General features: G+C 38.4%; 1 protein-coding gene across 2 annotated transcripts in view; it reads left to right on the top strand.

Moving 5' to 3' along the window:
* Positions 1-19,172, top strand: part of golga4 (golgin A4) — a 101,418-nt gene that overhangs the window by 60,928 nt on the left and 21,318 nt on the right. Inside the window, exons 4-16 of one of the 2 annotated variants that reach the window (XM_007237265.4) lie at positions 958-1,026; positions 1,746-2,063; positions 4,129-4,176; positions 4,931-4,987; positions 5,103-5,201; positions 6,083-6,215; positions 7,030-7,226; positions 10,690-10,773; positions 11,839-11,986; positions 12,786-12,964; positions 13,136-13,234; positions 13,606-13,761; positions 15,104-19,128. In XM_007237265.4, coding sequence (XP_007237327.3) covers positions 958-1,026; positions 1,746-2,063; positions 4,129-4,176; positions 4,931-4,987; positions 5,103-5,201; positions 6,083-6,215; positions 7,030-7,226; positions 10,690-10,773; positions 11,839-11,986; positions 12,786-12,964; positions 13,136-13,234; positions 13,606-13,761; positions 15,104-19,128 — 5,612 coding nt within the window. Of the gene's footprint in view, positions 1-957; positions 1,027-1,745; positions 2,064-4,128; positions 4,177-4,930; positions 4,988-5,102; positions 5,202-6,082; positions 6,216-7,029; positions 7,227-10,689; positions 10,774-11,838; positions 11,987-12,785; positions 12,965-13,135; positions 13,235-13,605; positions 13,762-15,103; positions 19,129-19,172 lie in introns of those variants that run through there. The other variant, XM_049481463.1, reaches the window with a different exon arrangement.

Here is a 19,172-nt window from a genome sequence, read left to right as displayed (position 1 = left end):
GAATTTGTTCTCATCATTTTTTTTGCCTGCGATATGAGTGTGTTTCATAGAAGCTATAATATAAGGTTGTGAGGTGCAGTGTCATGACCTTCTTTTGACAATTTTCACGTGTTGATTGATAAAAAGTGTGAATTTGCAGGGCATGATGAGTTAAATATGAATTAATTGATATAAATAATTGTGTATTATTAGATAAAACTGCGCAAGAATGGTGTGGGCAAATATCTACATACACTGTACATTATTACAGGTTTCTTAACCAGTGGGCCGCAGACCCTTGACCACAGTGGGCCTCAAAGCACTATTTAATGGTCTGAATCTTTAGCAGCAGGTGGACAGCAGTAGTCTGTAGTGATCTGGTACCTGCACCTACGTTCTGCTGTCATCACCAACTGCTGGTATGATCGGCAGTGGAAGGTGCTTTTTTTTGCTTGTGTGCCATTATACATTGTTGGTATGAACAGGTGAGCCATGAGTTGGAGAAGGTTGAGAACCCCTGCACTGTTATGCATAATATTATAATACTACATCAGACTCACCAGACCACCCATGTAACAGTCGTCATAGCAAGAAAGCAGAGTGTTGTCTCCTAACCTCCGCCGAAGTCTGGAATCGAAACAATCCTGCCTCAGTAACCAATGCCTCTAATTGGTCTGGACTGTGTGTGACCCTGTGGGTACACAGTAGACAATGGAAGTGGTGTAGTGTTGTTTTTAACCCTTTGCTCTCTTACATTCAGTAGCGAATGCTTTCTGTTTAACCCAGTTTTCCTGTCCAAATTGCATGTGGGGGTAGCCGGAGGCCCTTGCATTGCTCATAGCAATACTAACATTGCCCCTAGAGTAATCAGGGCGCATCCAGCTGGATTAGCAGGATACTAACAGGACTCGGTACTGACCCTTGAGGCCCTGTTAATTTTAGTTTTCTTGCTTACACTTTTTATCTGATCCTGTGCAGAACATCGTTAAGGCTGTGGGTAGCTCTCCAAGGGGCAGTTTGAATGGAGATGGAGCTGCCTCACCTTTGGCAAGTACCACGTTTCTGGCATTGTATTATGACATAAAAATGATTCGATACAGTACAAGTCAAAAGTTTGGTCACACCTTCTTATTCAGTGTTTTCTTCTTTGTTTAATTTATTATTTTTTATGTTAAATATTAATATATTAAAGACATTAAAGGCAAACAATTAAGAGACACATGGAATTGCGTAGTAAACAAAAAAAGTGTTTGTCCTCCACAATCCCCTGATCTAAACTTGATGAACTGAGATGGTGATTTGAGAAAATTGGGATGAACTGGTGCTTCACAGCATGAAGAAAAAGCATCAACTATTGTTCAGCACCTCCAGGAACTCCTTCAAGATGCTGAGAAAACAATTCCAGGTGACTCTCCCTCATGAAGACACTGAGATTAAAATACCAAGAGTGTACAGATCTGTCCTCAAAGATAAATGTGTAAAACACATTCTGGTCTATTTAACACTTTTTGTTTTCTAAATAATTGCATGTGTAGCTGTGTTCTGTATAGCTTTAAAACAGTCTTTAATGAAAGAAAACATGTTAAATGAGATTAAAGGCCAAAATGCTTTGTCCAACCTTTGGCTTGTACTGTATTTTGTAATATTAATATTTTGCTCACCCCTGTTGTTGTTGAAGTGGCGTAACTGTGAATTAGCTCTCACATTAAATGATTTATTCTACAGCGTGCAAGCACTTTTCTCATCAATATTTCTCTTTTATCCAGAGGGACGAGCAGCAGTCTCTTGCTCAGAAGCTGCAGCAGAGGGTGTCCTCAGTGGAGTCTCTGTTCCGGGGCTCTGCTCGTGTAGAAGGTCTCCTGCGCTCCGGCTCCAGGGAGAGTCTGGTCCGCAGCCCGTCCCGGGACTCCCTCACTCCGCTTGGGGACAGTGACACCCTTCCTGCTTATGACCCCCCTTCTGACATAGAGAGTGAGGCAGAGGATTCGCCCAGCAATGCAGATGCTCTGTCTAAAGACCAGCTCTTACACCGCCTGCACAGGGTGGAAAAAAGCCTGGGAAACTACAGAGGGAAATATTCAGAGGTAGAGAACAATGCTGTAGATCTGGGGTTCTTTACTTTTTTCAATTAACTTTTCTCTCAAACATATGCTGGAACACTTCTTATCACTCACTGGACTAAAAGCACAAATAGGAACCTCCCTTCCCTCAAAGACAGTGTTAAACCCACTGTTACCATGCGTTTTTTATTGTGCAACCTCCTTTAACAGTCATATTTAAGGACCACTACCTCACAATAACAAATGATTCCAAAATAATGACCAAATGATTGCCGGAACATTCTTGAACTTTTTGTTATTAAGTTTAGTCACTTAATGTGGATACTTCACACATTGCTAAGGAGGGCTTAGGAACAGTTTCAGTTCCAGTCAAAAGTTTGGACTCAACTTAAATTTGTTGTTTTTTTCATTATTTTGAAATTTTCTGTGTTGTAGATTACTACAAAAGTCATTCAAGCTATGAAGTAAAACATGAAAATATTTAGTAAACGAAATGTGTTAAACCTGAATATATTTTACATTTTTCAAAGTAGCACCTTTTGCTTAGATGACAGCTCTGCACTTCTTGGCTGGATTTTCTTTATGAGGTAGAGTTACCTGGAATATCTTTCAGTTAACAGCTGTGCTGAACTTATCAAGAGTTAATTACTTGAATATCTTGCCTCTAATTGTGTTTGAAAGCATCAGTATTTGTGAAGATGTTCTAATCGATACTATGGCAAGAATTACTCAAGTAAAGAATTAAAATACATTAAGAAATGATGGTCAGTCACTCCAAAACATTTCACAGTACAGTCGCACAGACCATCAATCACTGATGAAACTGGCTCTCATTAGACTCATAAGTCAGTTTAAGAACAGTGCTGTTGTGCAAAACCTTCCTAAAAGCAGAATATTTTTGTTTTAAAGATAAGATTTCCACAAGTACAGATTTCTGACCCACGCTCAAATTTCCACTTCTACATTCCGTAAAGAGCTTAAATTTTAAACAAATAAAGACGTGCACTCATGACTTGCATGCGCAAACCTAAATAAAGTTGAAAAGTCAAATAGGTCACTGAGAGCCCTGTCTTACACCCTGTGCAGGACACGTCACGATGCTTATTTCTACTTTACACATCACCAACAGTTTATTTTCATGCCTTGTGCCTGCATCATAGAAATAGCAAATGTGCTTGTAAATATATATCTATTTTATAGTAAATCTAAATTATTTTTTGTAACTGATGTTGTCGCAAAGCAGCTTTACAGAAATGTGACCACAGGACAGAGAACAAACAAAACACAAAACCTGCAGTAAGAGCAGAGACTCATACGAACATTATACTATCACATGTGCTATTAAGGTAAAATATGACCCTGAGTCAGTGTTGAGTCAGTAACAGCTCAAGGACAACTCTTGATAATGTCAGAATCTAATTCTTCACACATTTTGCAGAGGAAAAGCCATTAATTAGCATCACTCTCAAAACCCCACAGGGACTAATTAAGGACCTTCTCAGAACCCCTTCTCTAGATAAATGTCAAATCATAAGAACATCTGTTGCTTTCTGTTGTAACCTAAATGTCTACAGTGGAGATTATTGAAATAGTTGGTCATCTGAAACGTTGAATCAGTCTTTACTAACACTGTTGTAAGGGTAGTTTCCATGTTCATAAAACACTTTTAAATAACTCATGCTTGCTTTGTAGCTCTTGCCTGGATATAATGGGTGTGCTCATGATTCTATAATTATCCAGTCATCATAACACTTCACAGATTTTTCCAACAGCTGCTGGTACTGTCTGTTTGCTTCAAGCATAAAGTCATTCAAATCCAATCGTGTATTTAGTGTATTGCTGTGGTATAGTGAGCACTTGTAGCTCAGTGATGCCTGTTCTGTGTCATGGTGTCAGGGTGATCTCATTTGTTATTGGTTTATTTAACAATTACTTCTTTTTGTAGTCATGCTTAGGATATCAGATTATATTAAAGTTCATTTTTGTTTGTTTTTTATGTAGGTTGAAGATGAAGCTGTAAATAGTTAAATGCAATATAACATCAGTATTTAAAAGGAAAGTTAATTTTGCCTCTTCCTTTCTTTTCCAGCTGGTCACAGCCTACAGGACGGTACAACGAGATAAAGAGAAAACGCAGGTAATTTTCATAAACAGATACTGAGGCACATTGTTGTGTTGTCACTGCAGGCCCCGGCTGTGCTCCTGCTCCTGTTAATAAGGAGGGTTTCCAGAGAGCTGTTAGACAGTGATGTACAGTAGATTTTGCATGATGTTTAAGATGTAGTTCTTACATTGACACTGCAGGATAGCATTAATGGCTGCAACATAATTATTTCAGCAGGTTTGTGTGTTATTATTATGTTACTGATTATAAATATATTAGTCTATGCCTTATAGAGGCTTCTTTTCACCTGAAATTAGTTCATTAATGAATTGATGCGGACAATGTTATTGCTACTACTGAGGATATAATTATAGTTTTTTTTATTTATTTGTAATCTATATTGCAGCTTGGTGTTTCTCAGTCTTTGAACACTGTCTGCCGCTTGTCTGTAATTGGTGGATTGTGTTTTGTGTGTTTTGTGTGAAATTAAATAGTGGACACTAAAGAAATCACTAAGGGCACACCCCACACGTCAAAAACCTGTCCGTCTCTATCAGAGAGAGGCATGTGCAAATAGTTGAATTAGTTCACAGCTGCAGGTGGCTCTGGAATGCTTTTGGAGTGCAGAGGTACAACCTGAGGGGATTTTATTTGATTATTTTTTAAATTTAAATATCCAGTATTACAAGCACAAGTCTTGACAAGGGAAAACTGTGATTAAACGTGATTAAAACTTCAGTTTTTGTAAAATATCATGTTAGTCTAAATCTTTCATGTTCTTTCACAGGCTATTCTCAGCCAGAGTCAAGATAAAGCACTACGGCGAATAGGAGAGCTCAGAGAGGTATGCTTTTATAGTCAGCAATTTATTTTACAGCCATTTTTTCTCTATGTATTTGTGGTAGAATGCTAAATTCCCAGCAGTTTTTATCTTTAAGCTTTCTGTCTGTGTCTGTCAGGAACTGCAGATGGACCAGCAGGCTAAGAAGCATTTGCAGGAGGAGTTTGATGCTGCTCTAGAAGAAAAAGACCAGATGATCACTGTGTTGCAGACCCAAGTATGTATTTATGTTAGTGATGTCAATGTTAACATGATTTATGCATTTTGTTCCCAACGTCCTGCCATAATTCACTGTTTTTACAGAGCCAAGTGAAGTATTAGCATTTTTGTAGTGTTTTTAAAGGTGTCCTTTGGATAGAAATCATCTAGTACTTGCTGTTTGTGAACTATAATAGGTCGCTCCGAGTTGCAGACACATGCTGCACATGAAACTGTTCTTCTACCCGCATTGCCTGCATTATCCAATAAAAGGAACCGGACAGAAAAACAAGTGAATCAGCCAAAGCCCCCAGACTGACGTCAATCTGTAAATTAGAATTCATGGTTCCGCCCACCTTGGCCTACATCCACCCATGTAGAACTGTAGAAAGACAAGGCAATGCAGGGGTGGTATAAAACATTGATATTGTGATGGATCATATTTTCGTTTACAATACATTATCAATACATGGCATCAAGCATCAGTATTATTATTGAAACTTAGAAAACTTAAGACTCCCTAACACTCGCCCCCAATTAAAGGTACTGCTTCATTACTTCACATGGTGGCGCTATAATCAAATGAAGAGGGTAAAACTGAAGTGAAGAATATTGTTTGTTAAATTCTGTGAAACTGACGCCAATAAATGCATAATTCCTCATATTTGCCTTTTAGGAATATTTTATCCTCCTCAGACACCAGAAGCTGTGAATTATCATAGAGAATTGTTTAATGATATATGGAGTAGAATCACAGTATCAATTGTGATATCATCATTATGGTGGGCGGAGTATCGTAATAATAGATTGTGTAATATCATGATCATGAGATAACATTGATAATTTTATTTTACATTTTAAATGATTGATGTTAAAATGAGGCTGATTCTTTCTTAATAGGTGGCTCTTATGAAGAAACGTCTGCAGGGAGTCCCTGGGGCTTTGGTTTCAACTGAGGAAGAGGCCAAGTCCACCGAGACGAGCCCTGACCTTCAAAATACTGATCAAGTGGACAGCACTGAACTAAATGAAGGTACGGTATATAATAATAATAATATATTATTATTATTATTATTATTATTATTAATTCACACTTTTTAATAGCACTTTTTTCAGTCCTATGACACTTTATACTAAATTACATTGGAGGCAAAAAAAGACTTACAGAGAATGAAAATATTCACATATATAATTTACAAAGAATGAAAATATTTAAAGATAAGAATTTAAGCTGGGTATGAAGAGTGGGAGCTGAGCAGATAGCAGTTCTCTGCGCCCAGTAAACCTGATCAATTCATCCATCTAATTAGCTCTCTATTTTACAGAATTACCCACCAAATACTTTTACAGCAACAATCAACCACCTCTTTAACCCTCTATAAATGTCTGTAAATAAAAACCACATTCTAATAGTATTTGTCCAGTTTTCCCCACATTTCAAAAACATCTTTTAATAAGCCGCAACTTTGTGTTTGCCTGTTTTTTTCTGTTTTTTTTTTTGTTTTTTTTGATAACACTTATCCTTATTGTTAGGTGTATAATCTGTCAATTAAAGTTTGTAATGAAGACGAGATTATTGCAGTATTTTATATTTTATTTTTTTAACAGGCATCTTGGAATCTGCACCACAAAAATATTATATTACTTTCAGATCTGGTTTAAAACATTGCTAATCAATGCCATTCAGATGCTTTCACCAATCTACAGTTCTTGTAAACTAATCCTTAATTCTTTTAAAAATAGAGAAGGAAAACACAAATTACCCACATTGTACTCACGTCACAGGCACAGACAGGTCAGTAGTAAGAATGTGTGGCTGCTGGTGTGAATCCTGTGTCTGTGTTCAGCAGGGGTCAGCAGTGAGCCGGGCAGTGAGGTGGATATGGAGGTATTGCAGAAGCGAGTGCGGAGGCAGGAGACGCTGCTGCAGCGCTGCAAGGAGATGATCCGCACCAACAAAGAGCGCAGCACTCAGCTCAGCAGTGAGAATGAGGCTCTGCAGCAGCAGCTACAGGAGAGACTGCAGGAGCTGGAGAAGATGAAGGTACACACATGGGGGGAATTATTAGCCTATCCTAACTGTAAAGACTTGTATTCCTTAATATAGTGTGCATATCTAATAATATAAAAAAAAAGTAAATTCACAAATATAAAAAAAAATCTGATTAATCACAACAAAGTGTGATCGTGTTTAACAGCTCTGTTTCTTTTTCTTAAGATTTCTTATCTTTTAGTAATGAATATTTAAATATAAATATTATAATAAATTATGTTTATATAAGTGTTGTCGTTTGCTTGAAAAATGCTTAAACAAAACTTTTCTGCGTTTAATCATGATTAAATCATTATTTATTTATTTTTTAAGGCTGGGTTCTTCAATGGTTGGGAGGTAAACAGTAATACCAGTGGTTTACTGTATTATAATATCTCGAAATAATCAAAAATAGAATATTGTAATGTGACAAAATTACTCAGTATAACAGTGTAGCTCCATATTCCACTTTCATCAACCTGCATGTGTGCGTCCACAACAGTATCTAATCTAATCTACCTTCTGAACTCAACAGTGGTGATGCTCTGTTATATCACTAAATTAAACCACTAATGCATCACTAGGCTCTGTAAACTTTGTCTCCTGATTAATCTGCTTAAAAAACTGAAATATGATATTTTCTTAAAACCATCACTGACAAATTAACAAATTCCCACTAATAGTAATTAGTATTATTGCCATACTGGGATGACATATGGTTGTACTGGACAGGTCTTAAAGCCCCTGGGAAGCTAAATGTGAGTTCTCTTTTAAATTGTGTTAATTTGGCTCCTCTATTCCACCGTGTATAAAATAATTCTTATTAATTTCTTCCCAAAATCTAATAAATCTCTGCTGTATTTCACCACTATTGCTCTCCTCTGCATGTAGAATGGGTGGGTCTAAAAGTGGGATAGGCTGATGTCAGCAGAACCCTGACCAATCACAAGGCTAACATAGCTCCGCCCTCTCTTTGAGTCTGAGCAACTGGAACTGAAACCTTGTGAGCTGTTGCTAAGCAACCTTCTAGGCTAAAAAAAATGCTAAAAATTGCAGCTAAAGACTGTAGCTTCTCCATCTGAAGACTGTGTTCAATGCCATGGTAATGTCAACACACATTTGTTCTTCAGTGATAGACAGCTGTCAGTCATGCACGTTCATTAAAATATTATGACCACACCCACACAGTTCTCAAAGAGGTGGGAAGAGTTTATTTTATGGATTTTTACAAGTGTTTTATGATATCTCTGCTTTGTGTTTTCTATTTAAACTTTGCTGAAAGCTTTAGTATTATGCAAAAAATATAAATGTATATATTATGTGTTCCTAGGGGCTTTAGGGAAAAGAAAATAATTAAAAATTTAAATAATTAAAAAGTATTTCTCTGTGAATATTTCATTTTATATTTTGTTTAAAATATATTTTAGGTCCAATATTCTAAATATATTTTAATAAGTATATTAATAAATATATTTAGCTTTTTTTGCATTGCATTTGAATAATATTGAATGCATATTCGATATTTTTAGTTTGTCATAACATTCAGGATTATTTAAATGATTAAAATCCCCTGCAGATGCTGTGCTCTGATTTCTAGTTTCTCTGTGGTGTTTGTGTGTACCAGTGTTTCATTGGTTGGTAAATAGAGCAGTAAAAATCTCAGTAATATGCAGGTAAAACTGTGGGTGTGGGAAATGGGGTTCTGGTAGGATGGAGAGGCCAAAGGTTAACAGTTTTCTCACGCTATAAAGAGTTAACAGAACCACCGTCACACTCGCACACTAACACACACCAGCTTGCTCATCCTGAACATGTAAAGTGAACCAGCCTCTCACTTTACATGTTTACAGGTTTTAAGGTCTAATTGTTAGATATGTAATTTTGCACTACAAACTTCTTTTTAATAATTTCTAAATAAATATTAATGAAATATTTTAGAATAATATACATATTAAATTACACTCCCATTTTTAAGGATACTAATCATAATACCATCTAAAGAAAAGTTAATTATATTTATACTAGTGGAGGCCATTGATTAAGAAATATATTTTATATATTTAATATATTTTTTAAGCACAGCAATATTAAGTGATTAATTATGATTAAAATTAAGATTCAAATAGTCTAAATGCTATTTATTTTTTAGGGGAGGGGCGACAAAAATAATTGAGACTTTTAATAAAGGAAATTATCTCCATATTTCCCTCAACAGGAGTATCATTAATATAAAGTGATGTTTAGATATTATTGCAGCCTGCATGCTGCTTTATACCCCTGTGTGTGTGAGAGAGAGAGAGAGAGAGAGAGAGAGAGAGAGAGAGAGAGAGAGAAATATTTAATTCACAATAGCATAAATAAAAAGTAATTTATCTTCTGAACTCAGCAGTAGTAAACAACGCTAGGTTTGTGTGACAAAACACTGCTAAAAATGCTAATGTCACTAGGCTCTGTAAAAAGGAGTGAATGTAGGGAGGAAGTTGCCTCCAAACTTGGTGACGTGATAAATCTACAGTAAAAAAACATTAACTCCTTTCCAGTTAAGTCTCTAGATTATTCACAGGCGTTAACCTCTTTCTGTCACTGTTTTTTGCGTGGCATTGCCACGAGAGCCAATAGCAACTAGGGTTGTAATTAAGGTCTCAGCATTGACTCCTTTGGTCTTAAGGCTGGATAGCAGCAGTGATATGACTGTAGTCATGTGAGTGTGTGGTAGTTATTTGGTCTCTCTGAGGAGAGCCCCTCACTCTGTTATGCCCATTAAGATGTAATTTGTTTGTCCGCTGCTAGACTGCTAGCACATTAAAGTGAATTAACCTGAAGAATGTTTATTTTGTATTTTATTATAAACTATTCAGATTAGAATGAATTAAAATGTGCTTCTGTCAGCTTGACTAATGGACTTCAATTAACTTTAAAAGTAACACTGTGCGCAGACTGTGTGTAGGTGGTTGTAGCAACGCAGAGCTGCTGATACGCGCACGCAGAAGTATAAACATTCTCTGCTGCATAGCACACTCTTGCTGGAAGTATAAATTGGGCTTTAGACTATGCAATATTCTGTATGACTATATTTAGGTTTGTTTACACTGATAGCCAGACACAGTGAAAGGGTCAGTGGGGTGATGTGGATAGACCACCCTGACGTTTGCTTAAAGTTAATCCAGATAAAATGTACCCTTCATTTTTAAAATAAAAGTGTTTTTTATTTCTGGGAAACATGTTTAAAGAAAGAGATGGGCCTGTATTTCAGCCAAACTGTCTGGATCGTTAGTATAGGAAACATTTTTGGGGTCTCAGTAGTATCTAATGCTCTCGACACTCAGCAGAATGTCTTCCCAGTCAGCGTTCTGGAAGTCAGACGTTTATGTTTAAGCCAGAATGTTGAGCTGAAGGAGGTGGGCTTTTATTTAAGCAACTAAGTAATCTTGAAATAATTGATGAAAGGCATTTTTTTCCTGTCATTATTTTCCAGGAACTCCACACCACAGAAAAGACCAAGCTGATCACACAACTGCGTGACGCCAAGAACCTCATCGAGCAGCTGGAGCAGGACAAGGTGAGAGAAATACACTGGAGTTTTCAGCTGGACAGAGGCCACATACGGCTCCTCCTGTGAGTTCAGCTGTGTGTTTGCCATACAGCTGTGTATATGAAATAACAAGAGTGTGGTGAACAGAGATTTCACTTTCCTAAAGCCTGACTACAGGATAATCAGGTTAATTTTGAGGCTCATTTGCTCTTCATGACAATCAGGAAAAATATCTTGGATTTAGATTGATGGTAAAACGAGAATTCTCCCAGATGATTGGGAATGATTGAATGATAATTTAATAATTTCCCAAATTTATAAATGATTAAGCCTTTTTTAACTGTAAAATTTAGTTCTCTGTTTTTTCTGTTAGGATTTATGTGAAAATCAAATTATATATTGGATTAAATTTAGGCAGGAACATTGACATGCAAAATATAAGTTTTTGTTTCCAATCTCAAAGGGTTTTAAACAGAGCTTATCCTGCTTTTGTTGGAGTTACTGCCTCTTCTGTCCAGGGAAGAGTTTCTACTAGATTTTATTAGTTTCTGAGAATTTTATTGCATTGGAGAAGTCAAGCGGCTGATTGATCAAATAAAATAAGTAATGAATATTAGTTTCATGATATTTGTATAAATGTAATGTTATGCCATGTATACTGGTCATCATTAAATATTCACATAATGTAAAGTGTAGGTGGTGTTTGCAAGTAATATAAAACAGGATCTAATGATAAGTCCTGCACCTAACACTCGTCACAGAGAGGTATGTGAAAAATGACTACAAGAACAGCAAGAAAAACCACACCTATCACCCACACCCAGCCAATCCTCTTCATCCATATTTTAAACACCAACTTAAGTGCAAGCTCTACACAGGGGTCATCAGGGAGGCACCTTCCTTCATCAGTGTTTTGCTGAATGAACCCCAGGACACTTCCGGAAGGCTCAACAGTAAAGTCTGGCGTACCAGACCCACCTCCTCCAAAAAAATGTTTGAAATGGTTTCAAATTATGGTAATGCTTATTTCTGCTTGATTAAACACAATTATTTAAGCTGTTTTGTAATTGCTCTCACCGGCCTGCTTTTCAGGGCATGGTGATTGCTGAGACAAAGCGGCAGATGCACGAGACTTTAGAGATGAAGGAGGAGGAGATTGCTCAGCTGCGCTCCAGGATCCAGCAGAGCGTGGCCCAGAAAGACGAGCTCCAGGAACAGAAAGAGAAAGCAGAGAAAGCAGGTAAACATTCTCTCTCATTTTTGACTTTGGTAAACATTATGTCTGTGTACAGCCAAGTTTTTCTTTCATTGTGTTTTTTCGTGTTGTTGTTTTTTTCATTATTTTAAAATGTTCTGCATTGTAGATTAATATTGAAGTCATTCAAACTGTGAAGGAAAATAAAACAAAACAAAAACAGTGTTAAACAAACCAGAATATGTTTCATATTTTAGACTCTTTAAATGATCACCTCTTGTGGTGTTATCAGCTTTGTACATCTTAGCTGCATTTTCTCAGTCATTTTTATGAGGCTCCTGGAATTTAGGATTTCAGTTAACAGCTGTGCTGAACTTAACAAGAGATATTTACTTTTTTTCTTCTCTCTTAATAATGTGTTTGAGTGCATCAATTGTAACTTTGTGAAGAGGTAGAGTTGGTATACAGTGAATAGCTCTATTTGAATTATGTTCTAATCCATATTATGGCAAAAACTGCTCAACTAAGTAAAGATAAAAAATACTTTAAGAAATGAAGATCAGTCAATCTGAATAATTTCAACAACTTTAAAAGTATCCTCACGTGCAGTCACAAGGACCAGGAAAGGAAAAGTAATAAAGAGTTACCAGCTACAGAAACAGCAAGTTAACAGCTCCCCAGATATGAGTTACCTACGTGCTTCACAGAGTATTTTGGTTTGTGTAAAACTTTTAAATTACTGCATGATTCCTTGTGTGCTCTTTTATAGTCTGAATGACATTTAATGGGAATGTGTGTCCAAACTTTTGACTGGTACTATATGTGGTAATTAATCCCCCACTAGCATTTGAGGAGCTGGAGCGAGCGCTGGGTGTAGCTCAGAGGGCGGAGGAGGCACGGCGGCAGCTGCAGAGTCAGATGGAGGATCAGGTTAAGCAGGTGGAGCGGGCAAGCGAAGAGGAGAGGAAGAGTCTGCAGCAGGAGCTTAGCAGGGTTAAACAGGAAGTGGTGACCATCATGAAGGTAAGTTCAGCAGTACTATGTAATTTGTGGTGCTGTTAGTTATAATGAGTTAACACAAAAATGACTCTTACAATTAGCAATACATGCAGAATTTTATGCAGTTAGTGTTGTATCGTATGTGTTCTAGGGGTTAAACAGAAAAACACATTTTTTATTACTTTTTTCCGACAGAAATCTACAGAAGACAGAATAGCAGAAATGGAACGCCTGCACTCTGAGGCTTTGGCTGAAAAAGACAAGGAAATGAGAGCCCAAATAAACAGTGCAGTGGTACTTGTTATATTATTTCTGCATTACCTCTGTCCTTTTTATCAGCTCCACAGCTCATATAGGACACTTTGTAGATCTATAATTACAATATCTGTTTCTCTGCATACTTTTTTATTAGTCCACCCATCATAAATATCCAGCCAACACTGTTCTGTATGTAGCATCCTGTGCCCACTGATAAATGACTAGAAGATGACCAACACAATCTGTGCAGTAACAGATTCAGAGCTTCTGTCTCTGACTTTACTTTTATGATTAGTGGAGCTGATGAGATAGACAGTCTCATAATGTAGTTTAGTCTCATAATGTTGCGATTTGACTGTGTATGATATTTTTTCTTGTTTTAACGATTTGCCTTGTCCACTGTAAAGGAGCAGTGTCGGGAGGAGCTGTTACAGGCCGCTCAGGAGAAGGAGCAGCAGGCCTCTCTGGCTCTGGAGGAAGCAGAATTGCAGAAGGCAGCTCTGCAGGGTGAGGGCGAAGCCAAAGCCAAGGACCTGCTGTTAGAGCTGGAGAGTGCCAGAACTGTGAGTTTATTATTTATTATATTCCTGATTTGTCTTATCTAAAGGCAACATGGTCAAATCATGGTTAAGTCATGTCTAAATTAAGCCACAACCCAGAAAATTTGACTACAAAGTCAATTAGTCACTGTCAATCACTGAGTAAAGCTACATTAGAACCTTACAAACATTTAGTACATACTAGAGGTGGGAATTAAAGGGCATCTCATACAATACAATACAATATTATCATGATACTTTAATTCTGCGATACTTGATATATCACAAGACAATAATCTACAATACTTTACAGCATTTGTAATACTGAGGAGGATAAAATAATCCTAAACAAGCAAAAAACAGGAATTATGGATTTATTGATGTCCGATTTACCGAATTTTACAACCGATATTCTTCACCACGGGTTCATCCTATTAATTTGATTAGCAATGAATGAGTAATAAAGCAGTAACTTTAGTAAGTCCAATTGTGGAGTGAGTCTTACAGAGCCTAGGTTTCACTAAAATCAATATTTGATGACGCGTATCAATAATGGATCAGAAACGAGAATGATACGATATATAACTATGATATCTTTATTTTGTCCCACTTCTTGTACACATAATACATGTACATTTAGTGCTGGATGATATGGCCAAAATTTATATCACACTATATTCCTTAATTTTGGTCGATACGATATAAATTCGATAACGATATTCAAATACTTTCTACTACTGTCTGAAAATTTTATTTAAGTCTTTGAAGCCTCCTCTCACAAAAACTATGTAATACTTTAGAAAAAAAAAGTCAAACTAAGTCAATGCTCAATTTTATTTGCATATAGCAAAATAAAAACATGACATCCCTGTCAAACATAAACCTATAACAATTCCACAAGATTTTAGATGCGGTGCGGAGCGGAGCGCAGCAGAGCCCCGAGTTCAGCTTGGTTAGGTTTGGCCCCGCTCGGCTTCAGCGCGGGACATTTTAGATGCAGACCGGAGTGCAGCTGAGCCGAGTTCCACTCGGTTAAGAGTCGGTTTGGCTTCATCGTGAGACCTTTTAGATGCAGAGTGGAGCGGATCCGAGTCTAGCCTAGAAAGCCTAGCCTAGCCTATCTGGCTACGTGTGATTACATCATCACGCACTGATGTAGACCGGTTACGGAGGCTGATTGTGTTCAGCTCTGCAGTGAACTGATGCCGGTAAAAAACGCCTGTCCGTGACAGATTCTGTAAATGATGCACAAAAATAGCACAAAAATTATATCACTGTTATTAAAACATTTCTTATCGTTATCGAATTATTGTCCAGGCCTATGTACATTTATTCACCTTTATTGTTTCGTTTTTTTTTTTTATAGAGAATCCTTGAACTGGAAAGTTCATTGGCCAAGAGCTCACAGACTGAGGCCACCCAGTCAGATCACCTATCAGCAAAGATAGAAGAAGAGAAAAAGAGATATGAAGCTGAGATCTCTGTTCTAGAAGAGAAACATCAGCAAGAGCTGGAAAGATCAAAGGCGGAGCAGATGGAGATTTTTAACCAGAAGCACGCTGCTGCTGTGGAAGAACTAATGCTGAAACACAAATCAGAGATTGAAGCCATCCTGAAAGACAAAGAAGTAGAGTTTCAGGCTCACGTTGAAGACATGAACCAAAAAACACTAGAGAAACTGGACGTTAAGCAGACTGAGCTGGAAGCCCTGAGCTCTGAGCTCAGCGAGCTACAGAAGAGTAAACAGCAGCTGGAGGAGAAGCTAGCTGCCATCGATGCAGCCAACATCTCTGCTAAGCAGGAATTGGAGGAAAGACTGAAGGAGGAACAGTTGAAGCATCAGAATAAGATTGAAGGTATAAACCGTCAACATGAGCAATCACTTGGAGGCGTGGAGAACACGCTAAAAGAAGAGTTAGATCATCTGAGATTGATGCTGGAAAAGAAGAATAAAGAAATTGAAGAATGTGTTCAAAGGGAAAAAAGCTTGGAGGAAGATGTCAGAAAGGCTCAACTGAGTGCCGAGGCACAGGAAAACGAAATGAAAGATCTGAGGCATGCTGCACAATGTGACAAAGAAGCCCTTACTGAGGCCAGTGCTCATCTTAAAGCACTGAAAGAGGAACTGGACCATTCAAAGGGTCAACTGAAAGAGCTCGAGAAGCGTCTGGAAGCAAGTTATACTGAGTCTCAGGAGAAAGCAGATTGTCTTCAGCAGAAGATTGTTGAAAATCAGGTACTACAGCAGAATGTGCAGCAAGCAGCCACTGACCTGTCTGAAAAAGAGACGTCACATGTTGAAACCTGCAAAGCGATGCAAGAGGAACAGAATCAGTTGAAGAAGCAGCTGGATGAGGAGAGAAATTCCTATGAGAAAAAGATGGAAAACCTAAAAAAAGAAATGGATGGCAAGTTGAAATCCCAAGAGAACAGGATGGAAAAAGTCAAACAGAAAGCCAAAGAAATGCAAGAAAAATTCAAGAAAAAGCTACAGGAGCAGGAAGAAAAGGCCAAAGCAGCGTTAGCCAAGAAAGACGAGGAACTTTGGCAGAAAGAACAGCAGGTGAAAGAGAAGATCCTTAGTATGGCCCAGGCTAACTCAGAAGGCCTTAGCAGTGCCATGTCTGATTTAGAGACGAATCATAAAGAGCAGTTAGAGAAGCTGAAAGAAGCCCACAGACATGAGCAGGATGACCTTCTGCGTGTTTGGCAGGACAAGCTAAACCAGCTGGAGGAAGAGATGCAGGAGAAACATGCACTTGTTTTGCAAGAGAAAGTACAAGAATTGGAAGACCTGTCTCAACAACTTTCAGGCAGTAGGGAGGATGGGAAAATAGTGGAACAAGAAATTAAGAACCTTAGGGAAGAACTTGCAATGAGGGAAACCACAGTCCAGAAACTTCAAGCAGAGCTCAGGGAAGCTGCAGTGAAGCTGGAGAGTCTTTCTGACGGTGAGAACTTGCTGAAACAGCAGGTGGAGACTGTGGAGAAAAATCTTAACCAGGCCTTGACTGAAAAGAACTTTCTCCAAGACCAGCTCAGTAAGTTTGAAGAGAACAGTAAAGAAAGATTGCACACCATGTCTGAAGAGTTAGAGGATGCACGCAAAAAGCTTAGTGTGCTTGAATCTTCCAGGACGAATGAGGCTGAGGACCTGCAGAGAACCCTTGACGAGAAAGCTTCAGAGCTTCAGGTTAAAGAGAATCAGTTTCGGTCACAAATCGACTCTGTTAGCAAGGAGCTAGAGCAGCAGTGTGAAGGAGCACGAGCAATATTAAATGCTTTAACAGATGAGCTGTGTAATAAAGTGGAGGCCAAAGTCCACGAGCTTCAGAGCAGGGTGATATACAATCAGAAGAAAGTGTGTCATCTTAGAAATGTCATCGTGGCAAAGAATGACAAAATCTGTGCTTTGGAAAAAGAGCTTCAGCAAGCTGTGGAGGAGAAACAGAATATAAGGAGCTCTCTCGACCAGATGACCTGTCAGCTAAATGAAAATTCAGACAACATTAAAGCCTTAACAATGGAGAAGGATTCTTTGCAAAAAGATTCCAACAATTACTCCCAATTACTTTCTGAGAAAGTTGTTTATATAGAAAAACTTGATGAAGAAAACAAAGAAATATCAGAAAAACTTAACGCAAATATTTTGCATATCAGTCAATTGGAGGGTATCGTCAATGACCTGAAGACCCAGTTAGCGAGTAGCATAACTGAGAAGGAGGAAGCCATATCTCTGCTGAATCAGCAGCACAGTGAGGAGAAGCAACGTCTCAAATGCGAAATGGGGGGAATGGTCGAAAGTGCAGAAAAAGAAAAGAGCTCTGCTCTTGAGCAGGTCGACACACTCAGGAACAAGATGTCTGAGCTGAAGAAGAAAGCCGAATCCAAGTTCACTCAGAACCACAACACTGTCAAGTCTCTCCACAGTAAGATAGAAGAGATGGAGAGACAGATAGCAGAAAAGGATGAGGTCCTTCAGAGACTCAACGCTAGCATCGACAATCAGTCCATCAGCAAGTCTGAGATGGACCAGGTGCTGAACGAGAAGGAGCAGAAGGTAAGTGCCTTGACCTTCGAGTTGGACAACTGCATGAGGAGAATCGGTGAGCTGGAGGAAAGCCTTAAGTTGCAGATAAAAGAACAGGAGCGTCTGACGGCTGAGTGGCATCAACAAGAAAGTGTGAGGGAGAGTGAAAAGGCTGAACTGATTCAGCAGCTCCAGCTAGTCCAGGAACAGTGTTCTCAAAGAAGTGGTGATGTTCAGAGAACAGAAGAAAAGCTCCAGTCTTTAGAAAGTGAGATCCTAAATACCAAACAGCAGCAAGGAGACTTTGAGAAGGAAAAGGCAGATCTTCTGAAGGCGAGGGACGAAGCTTTGAAAGCAGCTGAGGAAAGTACAGCTAAAGTTGGTGAACTAAAAAAGAAAGCTGAACAAAAAATCGCCATGATTCGGAAACAGCTGACCTCCCAGAATGAGGAAAAGGAGCAGGTCATCCGTGACCTACAGGAACAACTGGATGGCATCAGGCAGACGCAGGATGAGGGGGAACTGCACATAAAGAGTTTGACGGAGAACGGGAAGATCATGGAGGAGGCTATGAACAACTTAAGGGAAGAACATGTAAAGAATTTGGAGCAAATGCGACAAGATTGGGAATCCCAAAAAGAAAACTCTCTGCAAATGTTGAAGGACACATATGAGGAGAAGTTAGCATATCTTCACAAAGAGGCATCTGCAAAGGATGAACTGGCTGCTGCAAGGAGAGCACAAAATGAAGAGGAGGCTCATTCAAAGATAAAGGAACTAGAGACCAGACTAAGTGAATCTGAGGAACAGAAGTCTAAACATAAGGCTGAGTTAACTAGACTTCAATCAGAACTTGTGGAACAAACTGCATTGTTTCAGGAGCTTCAGAAGACTTGTGCGGATCTTCAGATTCAGGTTAAAGAGAAAGAGATCAGTGCCATACAGGAAGAATGTTCTGTACAGCAGACAAACAGTTTCTTAGAATCTGTGCCCAAAGAGTCTGTTCTAATGATAGAAAAGGATGCAGACTGGAAGACTGAAAAGGATCTCTTGGTGAGCGAATATGAGACAAAGCTTCAGGAGCTCAGTCAAAGACTGGAAGCAAAAGAGGAGCAGCTTAAATCCCTAGAAAACCTACAGAAGGGACTCGGAGAAGATGATGGCAAATCTCTTGTTGATGGGTCCAAGAGCACCAAGAACAATCTACAGAAAAGTCTGATGGAAGCTGAGAATGAGAAGCAGAAAGTTCAAAAAGAGTTTACCCGGCTACAGAAAGATCTTCGCTCTCTGCGGAAGGAGCATGAAAAGGAGTTGGAATACCTAAAGAAGGAATTAACAGAAGAAAATGAAAAGAAACTAAAGTAAGAAAATGTATATTCTCTTTTCTGCTATTATTCTTAAATAA

This window comes from Astyanax mexicanus, chromosome 7, assembly GCF_023375975.1.
Source record: "Astyanax mexicanus isolate ESR-SI-001 chromosome 7, AstMex3_surface, whole genome shotgun sequence".
NCBI classification, from domain to species: Eukaryota; Metazoa; Chordata; class Actinopteri; order Characiformes; family Acestrorhamphidae; genus Astyanax; species Astyanax mexicanus.
Note: the sequence above shows the minus strand (reverse complement) of the source record. Positions and strands in the feature narration are given on the sequence as shown.